Below are 10,702 nucleotides of genomic sequence, written 5' to 3'. Positions count from 1 at the left end.
ATGCTGACCAGACATGATTGTACATTACAAGTTACCAGTGCTCATCGGTGTTAAAGGTACTCTAAATAAGATTTTTTTCGTGTTTAAAATGCATTCTCTTTGTGTGAATATTTGTGTTTTTGAAAAGTGATAAAAACTACAGAAACAACCACAAGGTTCACAACACTGAATAAGGTTTGATGGATGCATCATATGCTTACTTTAAAACAAGGATTTCAGTGAAACTGTGACGGTTAAAATCTAGATTAGTGTACCTTTTACACAAGTTAGCATTATATTTACCTCAATGGTTGTGATGCTACAGTGCAACCTACAGTTCTCCTTTTTTAACTCTTAAGAAAATCCAGCCCTGTTCAGTTACCATGGAAATTCCTGCATCACTCATCTAGGATCACCAGGGTAATCCATGCCTCAGTTTCTGGTCATTGTCATGGTAACTGCCCCATCTTTAGCTATGATTACACCGATAGTGCATGCATCACTCATCTGAGATTACCACGGGAACGGTGACAGCATTTTGGCAGGATCGCCACGGTAACATGAGCATAAAAATGGATTACCATGTCATATTAAGTGAAATATCCCTTAGGAGGGATTACACCAGTCACTTGCATCTCATGGCTATGATTACCATGGTAACACAAGCTAGGATCCACAGGGATTGGTTGCTATGGTAACTAATCTCTCACTTTACCTGGACTACCATGGAAGATATTTAATCACTTAATTGGGTAGCTGTGGTAAAAAATGAGTAAGAATAGTTGGTTATCTCTGAATTGGGATTCCCATGGTAACTCATTAATTGTAATTCATGCATAATGTAGCTATGGAAATTAGACCATCAGGTAACTGGGGTTGTCATGGTAATGGGTGCATCTTTCAGATGAGAAAACCATGGTAACTCATGCATGTGTGAGTTAATATTACCTTGCCAACTCTAGCATCACCAAGCTGGGATTACCATGGTAACTGATGCATCTCTTGGCAGGGATTGCCATGGAAACGTACTCTGCAGGATTTTCTTTCCGTCTGTGGCGCCTCAGTAGCGTTAGCTGACTGTAAAGACACGTCTAGGGTAGCTGTGTGCATGTATGCAGACGTTGCGGACATTAAAGTGCAGTGCAATCACAGAGCTTATTTACACACAGCAAGATATGAGCCTGGGGCTAGCGGTTTAGGCAGGGGGTCACTGGGGACGAGCGCTGATTCTCTCCTCCAAGGTTCACTAGAAAACTGCTGCTCCGTCTCCCCCAGTCATAGCAGTCTGTGGTCAAACTGAGAGAAATGAAAAATTAGGTATGAATCACGGCAAAGTGTTGTTTTTTTTTAGCTGAAGCATTATTACTGCAATTAAACATCTGGGTTGCCAAGGCAACTGCACCACTGTTTTACGGAGGATTACCCTGACAAATTATGGATCCCTGAATGGAGATTACCATAGTAATGGCAACATTAGTTTGGTAAAAAGACAATGCTCAAATCGCTAATGTAACTGCTGTCATAATGGATGCATAGCTTAACTTAGATTGCCATGGTAACAATTACATCACTCAGCTGGGTTACTACAGTAATGCCTGCACCACTTAACTTGGATTGCCACGGTGACTGATGCATATTGCAGCTACTGTTATTAAAAATATAATTTTTTTCTTGGAATTAGTGCAATTAGATCTAAATGCAGTTTAATTGCCTCGGGACCCCTCCACGGAAGGTCCTGGTCCTCATATTTTACCTTGTAGAGGAGCTCTGAGGATGCGAGCCCCAGGCGAGGTCGTCATCACTGTCGTAACGTCTGGGATTGTCGAAGAAGTAGCGCTTAGTGGAGAAGACGTGACTGGGGATGGCAGAGGTGCTCTATACACAAGTTGAGAAAGACTCACTGTTAGTTCCCTTTATATCTCTCGGGTCAGTGCTTATTCATTTGTAATATACACACAATCTGAATTTTAATATCTCTCTCGCTCGCTGTCTCTCTTCCTCTCTCACTCCCACTCTATCTCACACACCAGAACATACACATACACACACTCTCAGTCTCTCAAACACACTCTCTCTATCTCTGTGTCTCTCTCTCTTTCTCACACACACATCTCCCTGTCACTTTCACTCACTCACCCTGTCCTGTGCTGGTTTGCGGACTCTGAAGAAGAAGACCACCAGGGACGTGGGCAGAAGCTCCCACACGAAGAGAATTATCCCAAACACCACATAACCAGCATCTCCCAGACTGGACCTCAGGTCGGCCTGGAGGATACACAGGAAAAGGAAGTAAGCCTCTGTGTGTCTCCTGAATGTGGAGAAAAATATCTAAAACCATATCTAAATACGAATGAAGGTAAACAAAACTAAAAAAAATGGGGACAGGGTTGGGGGTTGTGGGCGGGTGGGTGTTAAGTAATAGCACTGTCTCCTCCCTCGACATCTACGGCTGAGTTGTCCTACAGCAAGGCCCCTAACCCCCAATGGCTCCCTGAGGTGTTCCACTCCAGGTGTATATAAAGGTAGTCATGAATAACTCACATAGGACATCTGCATACACACATTTGTACTCACCTGGTCAGATACATTGTACCAGTCATAGTCGAAGGAGTTAATGGTCTCGATGTCTGTTAGTGCCAGAACCACCAGGTTGTAGCAGGCTCTGGAGGCGTAGAGAAGAATCACCATGATCCCAATCAGAGTCACCTGACACACTGAAGTCCCCTGTGACCAAGAGCACACACAGAGATTTAGATACATTGACCATTGTCCTGGTAACACAGGCGTGGCTGATCAGACCATTGAGCTCTTTAGTTTTGTACTGGAGCTACAAGGGTAATGTTGCTAACAAGTAATAGAAGCTTATGGCTTAGCGGACCCAAGTGTTTAATTCATTATTATGATATAAAGGGTGGGCCATTTATATGGATACACCTTAATAAAATGGGAATGGTTGGTGATATTAACTTCCTGTTTGTGGCACATTAGTATATGGGAGGGGGGGGGAATTTTCAAGATGGGTGGTGACCATGGCGGCCATTTTGAAGTCGGCCATTTTGGATCCAACTTTTGTTTTTTCAATGGGAAGAGGGTCATGTGTAGGGTGACCAGGCGTCCTCTTTTACCCGGACATGTCCTCTTTTTTAGACTTAAAATGTCTGAGCGGAATTTCACAAACATCCGGGATTTTGTTTTTTCTAGAGCTTACATAGAACTTCGAGAAGCGTTTCGTTCCCAAACTAGTCCCGCCCTCCCCTACTCTGACAGTCTGCACGTCAGTAGTCGTACATCCCCCCAACTCCCCACCCCCCCGGAGACGTGTCCTCTCAGATCTGGTCACCCTAGTCATGTGACACATCAAACGTATTGGGAATTTCACAAGAAAAACAATGGTGTTAATTGGTTTTAACGTAACTTTATTCTTTCACGAGTTATTTACAAGTTTCTGACCACTTATAAAATGTGTTCATGGTGCTGCCCATTGTGTTGGATTGTCAATGCAACCATCGTCTCCCACCCTTCACACACTGATAGCAACACCGCAGGAGAAATGCTAGCACAGGCTTCCAGTATCCCATTGTTTTTCAGTAACCCATTTTTTAACACCATTGTTTTTCTTGTGAAATTCCCAATAAGTTTGATGTGTCACATGACCCTCTTCCCATTGAAAAAACAAAAAGTAGGATCCAAAATGGCCGACTTCAAAATGGCCGCCATGGTCACCACCCATTTTGAAAAGCCCCCCCTCCCATATACTAATGTGTCACAAACAGGAAGTTAATATCACCAGCCATTCACATTTTATTAAGGTGTATCCATATAAATGGCCCACTCTGTATATTGTCTTATAAAGAAAAAAAGTGAATATTACAACTACTTTACTGCTCACAGAAAAGAGTGGAATGACCACAATTCCCAAACAAGTGTTGTCAAAAAAGGTGGGAAAAGATATATTTGTAACTGAAAGGAGAAGCAAATTAAAGCAGCTATCTGGTTAGTGCTAAGGACATTGGGAATGGAGATCTAAGACCTGGTGGCACCTGCTAGCGGACCACCTAGGCCCCCATTTGGCAGCCTGTGTCTCAGCTTGATCTCTAACACTAAACTATACATATCATATACATAAGCTACTCTAAGCCAAGCCATTAGTAGCAGACACCCTGAAGCCTCAATACTGAGATAAAGTCAGTAAGATGGTTGGAGCTGTGGTTTTGCTTGGGCTGAGCTGATTGGCCCTCACAGGTGATGGTGTCTACCTTGGATTCCAGATAGATGCTGGCCAGCGACATCTTGGCCACTTTGTAGAGGCAGACGGAGAGAGAGACAGCGCACAGGACGAAGAGTGAGTCGTTAATGGTGACCCGCACCAGGACGATGGTCTTCACCTGAGTGTCTGTCATTTTCACCAGCAGAGCGCAGGCCAAATTCACCAGCAGGAACAACAGACTCACTCCCACGAAGAGCAGGTACAGAGGAAACCTGAGAGAGAGAGAGAGAGAGAGAGAGGAAGCCAGAGAGCTTTTATCATGTCTTATTACTAGAACAAATGAGTCATAGTGTTGTGTAATTGTCAATTAAACTTCTAGTGGTCATCTGATAATCATTCAGTCCATTACAAGACATAGAATCAGGAAGTGGATTATTCAGTAACATTTTAAAAGCTGCAGAGATGTTTTGGCTAATAGATATGGGTTAAAAGAACACTGTGCAGGTTAAAGAGCGTTGTGCAGGCTGAGGTACTGAGAGAGATGGTGGTAATAAAGGACCACTCACTGACCAATAACTGGTGAGCGCAGGTTTCAGAGCATTACTCACTTGTATTTCAGCAGATGAGGAGAATACTTGGACTTGGCCTTGAAAAAAACCTGCCAAAAAAAAACAAAAACAAGACTTCACGTAAGCCATTAAATTCAAGCTCATTTCAGTGCATCTCCTCTGTGAGAAAAGCTTTCATTTGTGTGTCTCCCCTTTGTACAGTAGCAGCCTCTTCTCTCCTGGATCTTGGAACACTGATGAATATGATGGCAGCTAAAACACATTAGTAAATGGTGTATGATTAGTTCTGAATCACAAACACCACTTCAGCTCATCCCAAAGCTACTGAATGGTACTTTATCACTTCCACTGCTCCACGGCCCAAAAGGAGCGCATTATACCCCTCCAGCCCACACACGTCATTAGCCATAACATCTTTCAGTCCCTGTGCAGCTATTCCACAACATCCCATTTCATGCTTTTGAATACAATCAAACATTAAAGGGGTCGTATTCTCCCTCTTTTCCACAAGTGAACACAATACTGGGCTTTGGTCAAACCACCACAAGGATCAAACACCACAGCAGCATTCTCTCTCTGTCTAAACAGCCCTGTTTAGAACGGGTTCAGCGCCTGTTCCTTTAAAGCAGTGAGGAGCGAGGAGCAGAAGCTCTGGTTTTTATCCGTTTTGGCTCAGTGCTCTTAATTCTCTGTGCTCGTTTGTGTTTTTGTTTTCTCCATTTAACATTGTTTTTACGTTCTCCTATAAACAAAGGTCCGGCGCTGTGATTTGTCCCATGTTCTCTGGTATTGGCAGCCCACAATTTTATTTTGAGTGGTCCTGTTTCACAGTGTGTGGGTTAGAAGGCTCCAGATACCAAATGAATGTGCACATGCACTGCACAAGTGATTTTTTTTTTAAATAATGTCTAATAAATTCCCTAATAAAGAGGTGTCCACACATATCTGGACATATACAGGGTATTAAAGGCACTGTCCACTCCCCTGGACTGTGAGAAGGATAGTGCAGTGCTGATGCTAACAGTTTAATGCCAGTCCTTTTCCGGTTCCAGCCTGAGTCTGTCTCTCTCTGTGACTAACCCGGCTTTTTTAGCCGCAGGTTTAATCCAGGAATTACAGTGCTGGAGCCAACGCAGCGCGTCAGTGTGGGTCCACGTCATCAATATGTAACACAGGTTCCCTCCAAAATGTAGGTCGCACATGGGGGAGCATGTGCGCTGCTTCTGAATAATCTACAAGACTGGAACTTTTCTCTTGCCTTAATCTGTCTTTGTCTCCTGCTTCAGTCTCCTGCCTTGAGCCAAAAGACCAGAACCATTGTCCAGCCCTAATCTCCGTCTGTCTCCTACCTCAGCCTTACTGTCTTCTGCCGTGAGCTACAAGACTGGAACCTTTGTCCTGTTTGAATGTGTCAGAGTCCTCTGCCTCGGCCTGCCTTCTGCATCTATCCCTCCTTCTCCTGCCTCGCTTCGTCAGTGTTTATTGCCTCAAACTGTGTCTTCTGCCTCCGTCTGTCTTCAGCATGCATCTCCTGCCTCTACTGTATTGATCTGTCTGTATTTCCTGCCCTGATCTGCATGCGTCTGCTGTCTCAATCTTTTTGTCTACTGAAAATATATGTCTCCTACCTTGATTTGAAATGTCTCTGGCCTTGAAGCATCAGTCTCTCTAGCCTCTCTGTATCCCCTGTATAGATTCATCCGTACCCCCCTACGTCACTTTCTCTCCTGCTTTGAATTATCCACGTCTCTGTCTTCTGACTTTTATATTCTTTAGGGACATAAGGAAGTCTCTTTAAACACCACCAATGACCAGCGTCCACTTGGACAATGCGACGGGGGTCACACGATGCGGGTACACTCACAACACACCAGCTATGATGTATAGCTCATCAGCTATGAAGATGAGGACGATCAGGAGGCCAGAAGTGACCACAGTGGTTGATTTAGTCAGATACTGGGGTAGCATCCTGACTCTTTCCAAGAAATTTTCTGAAAATACCACGTGAGTCTACTTGCTAAATTACTCACGAAGACACAGGGAGATCATGGAAACTCCACCCAGATGGGACTTGAACACAAGATCCCAGCACTGAGATGCAAACGTGCTAACTACAAAGCCACCATGCCACACGTTATCCTCCTAACACCACTGTAAGTGTGTTAGAAGCATGTCTCGGCTGGTCAGCTCTATCTAATGTTAGTTGACAACACCGTGTGGCTGTAATGTGTGGGCCCTGCCCCTGCTGGGCTCTCACCTGTGCGCAGTAGAGGTTCATGAGGCTGAGGGTGAAGAACTGCAGGCAGACAGGGAAGCAGTAGAGCAGCCAGAAGGAGAACGGGCCGAGCGCGTTGGCGGTCACACAGTCGCGAAAGTAGAAGGAGAAGAGCAGAGCTCGGAGGGCAGCCCACAGCAGGCACAGGAACAGGAAGGCCGTCTGGTAGCTGAAACGCTTGTGCCGGTAGCGGAGCACCAGCCACAGCTGAGCGTACACGAAGGCAAATAGGAGGGAGTAGAAGGCCGTGTAGGCCACGGTCAAGCCCAGCTTCACGTACGGAGGTACGGCTGGACTCAGGGTTGGTGGAGACAGGGAGCCGTTACCCCCCGAAGACCTGGACACCTCACCCCTCCTCTCCTCCACTGATGAAGAAGAGCCCTCCATCTCTCTACCACTCTTTGTATCACTATCTCACACCTAGGCTCTCTCTCTCTCTCTTTCTGTATATCTCTATCACTCGCTTTCTCTGTCTTTTCTCACTCCCTCTCTCCCTGTCTGTCTCACCCTCTCCCTCTCACTACCCTTTTTGCAGTCTTTTTTTTAAACTCACGTTCTGGGTTTTACCTCTTTTTTTCTGTCTGCACTGTCTCAGTTTCTCACTCCCTTTTTCTCACACATTCTTTCTTTTCTTTTTATTGTCTTGGCTTTTTCTTTATCTTTCTTGCACACTCTGAGTCTGTTTCCTTTTCTTACCTCTCTCTCTCTCTCTCTCTCTCTCTCTCTCTCTCTCTATTAGCAGGTTAAGGTGCAGCCTCACCCCAACAAGGTGCACCTCCGCTTCTGTGGTTTTTGGTCCCGATGGAGTCGTCCATTTTTCTGTCCATGCCTCTCAGTGCAGACGTACCTGACCATCGCACACAAGCGGAGTGGAAGAGAGAAAAGGGAAAGAGAGAATGATTCAGGGAGGGGAGGGTGTGAGCGAGAGAGGGAGGGTGAGGGGTGATAAAGAGGGGGCGGAAAGAATAAAGGGAATGAGACCGGCTTCCTGCAGCAGTGAGGAGAGCGAGGCAGGAGCACATGATCTAAATGGAGACTTCGTCATTGGTGGAGAGAGAGAGAGAGAGAGAGAGAGAGAGAGAGAGAGAGAGAGACAGACAGACAGTGAATACCTCTCCATCTGTGTGTGCGTGCATGCGTATATTGGGGAGGAGCTACATCACAGTGTGCTATGGCCATGTTTCTCCAGGGATGAAGGCTGCCACTAAGAATTTTCCACATCAAAGGATGCTGAGCCTCCAGTTATTACGGCCCACAATATGTCAGCCACTAGGTGGCGGTGTGCAAACATTTAAACCCTGTAATCCACAACCTGAACTGTAGGCCTAGTACAAAACCACATCATCATCACGTTGTTTCAGAAAGGATCAAGGAAGGAAAGTAAAAGGGAAAAATGAAAGAAAGACAGGAGGAAAGTTGAGACATAAAAAGGGAAATAGGAAAGAGGGATAGAACGAAGCAAGGACAAATTAATGAAAATTTTAAGATATATATAGTACCTAGTTCTCAGACGTCTGGAATCATGTTGTTGTTTTAAAGCTTGAGTCATGCCCTTATTAGGATTTCCAGGACTAAGCTGTATTTCTCAATGACAAAAATGAATGGAACTGAAAAGGTGCAGCTATTGCATTCTGTGGTAAACAAAAATACTGTAAACCTCAATTGCCTGGTTCTGTGTACACTTCCCCAACATAACTCCATTGGATGCTCTGAATTATGAGGTCAATTAATTTATTCATTATCTGTAAGCGCTTATCCAGTTCAGGGTCGCCTACCTGGAATCACTGAGCGCAAGGCGGGAACACACCCTGGAGGGGGCGCCAGTCCTTCACAGGGCAACACACAGTCACTCACACCGGAGCACCCGGAGGAAACCCACGCAGACACAGGGAGAACACACCGCACTCCACACAGACAGTCACCCGGAGGAAACCCACGCGGACACAGGGAGAACACACCACACTCCTCACAGACAGTAACCCGGAAGAAAATCCACGTGAACACAGGGAGAACACACCGCACTCCTCACAGACAGTAACCCGGAGGAAATCCACGTGAACACAGGGAGAACACACCGCACTCCTCACAGACAGTAACCCGGAGGAAATCCACGTGAACACAGGGAGAACACACCGCACTCCTCACAGACAGTCACCCGGAGGAAACCCATGCGGACACAGAGAGAACACACCACACTCCTCTCAGACAGTCACCCGGAGGAAACCCACACAGACACAGGGAGAACACACCACACTCCTCACAGACAGTCACCCGGAGGAAACCCACTCAGACACAGGGAGAACACACCACACTCCTCACAGACAGTCACCCGGAGGAAACCCACGCGAACACAGGGAAAACACACCGCACTCCTCACAGACAGTCACCCGGAGGAAACCCACTCAGACACAGGGAGAACACACCACACTCCTCACAGACAGTAACCCGGAGGAAACCCACGCAAACACAGGGAGAACACACCGCACTCCTCACAGACAGTCACCCGGAGGAAAACCACTCAGACACAGGGAGAACACACCACACTCCTCACAGACAGTAACCCGGAGGAAATCCACGCAGACACAGGGAGAACACACCACACTCCTCACAGACAGTCACCCGGAGAAAACCCACACAGACACAGGGAGAACACACCACACTCCTCACAGACAGTCACCCGGAGGAAACCCACACAGACACAGGGAGAACACACCACACTCCTCAGAGACAGTCACCCAGAGGAAACCCACGCAGACACAGGGAGAACACACCACACTCCTCACAGACAGTCACCCGGAGGAAACCCACGCTGACACAGGGAGAACACACCACACTCCTCACAGACAGTCACCCGGAGGAAACCCACGCAGACACAGGGAGAACACACCACACTCCTCACAGACAGTTACCCGGAGGAAACCCACGCTGACACAGGGAGAACACACCACACTCCTCACAGACAGTTACCCGGAGGAAACCCACGCTGACACAGGGAGAACACACCACACTCCTCACAGACAGTAACCCGGAGGAAACCCACGCAGACACAGAGAGAACACACCACACTCCTCACAGACAGTCACCCGGAGGAAACCCACGCAGACACAGAGAGAACACACCACACTCCTCACAGACAGTCACCCGGAGGAAACCCACGCAGACACAGGGAGAACACACCACACTCCTCACAGACAGTCACCCGGAGGAAACCCACACAGACACAGGGAGAACACACCACACTCCTCTCAGACAGTCACCCGGAGGAAACCCACGTGGACACAGGGAGAACACACCAAACTTCTCACAGATAGTCAGGAATCGAACCCACTACCTCCAGGTCCCTGGAGCTGTGTCACTGCAACACAACCTGCTGCGCCACCGTGCTGCCCATAATGAGGTCAATAAAGAGTTAAAATATGAATTTAGCAACATGCAAGCTACCCTTATTCACATACTTCACATCGACAGAACCGAGCACATCACTCCTGTCCTCGGGTCACTGCACTGGCTTTCAGTTAAACACAGCATTGATTTTAAAATGCTATTAATTGTTTATAAATCAATAAACTGCCTCGCACCAAAATGCATTTCAGATCTGCTAGAAGTGTATGAACCCAGTGCCCCTCAGATCACTCAGGACTGGTCAGTTCATAGTGCCCCGGGTCAGAACCA

The 10,702-nt window shown here is 46.7% G+C and overlaps 1 protein-coding gene across 1 annotated transcript; it reads right to left on the bottom strand.

Annotated features, from left to right (window-relative positions):
* Window positions 1-65: 65 nt before the first annotated feature.
* On the bottom strand, window positions 66-7,724 carry gpr137bb (G protein-coupled receptor 137Bb). Its single transcript, XM_066646968.1, has 7 exons — window positions 7,013-7,724; window positions 4,795-4,844; window positions 4,236-4,458; window positions 2,554-2,703; window positions 2,116-2,244; window positions 1,733-1,854; window positions 66-1,275 (listed from the first exon to the last, which is right to left on the bottom strand). The coding sequence occupies exons 1-7, from the start codon at window positions 7,415-7,417 to the stop codon at window positions 1,167-1,169; spliced, it is 1,188 nt and encodes a 395-aa protein (XP_066503065.1). The 5' UTR covers window positions 7,418-7,724; the 3' UTR covers window positions 66-1,166.
* Window positions 7,725-10,702: the final 2,978 nt, after the last annotated feature.

Source organism: Hoplias malabaricus, chromosome 16 (assembly GCF_029633855.1).
Source record: "Hoplias malabaricus isolate fHopMal1 chromosome 16, fHopMal1.hap1, whole genome shotgun sequence".
NCBI lineage: Eukaryota > Metazoa > Chordata > Actinopteri > Characiformes > Erythrinidae > Hoplias > Hoplias malabaricus.
This window is presented reverse-complemented; position numbering and strand designations above follow the sequence as displayed.

Coding starts and splice junctions, on each gene's coding strand:
- gpr137bb (XM_066646968.1), bottom strand. CDS start 7,417: ATGGAGGGCTCTTCTTCATCAGTGGAGGAGAGGAGGGGTGAGGTGTCC. Junction 4,845..7,012: donor TGAACCTCTACTGCGCACAG/GTGAGAGCCCAG, acceptor TTTTTTTGGCAG/GTTTTTTTCAAGGCCAAGTC. Junction 4,459..4,794: donor CCTCATCTGCTGAAATACAA/GTGAGTAATGCT, acceptor TCTCTCTCTCAG/GTTTCCTCTGTACCTGCTCT.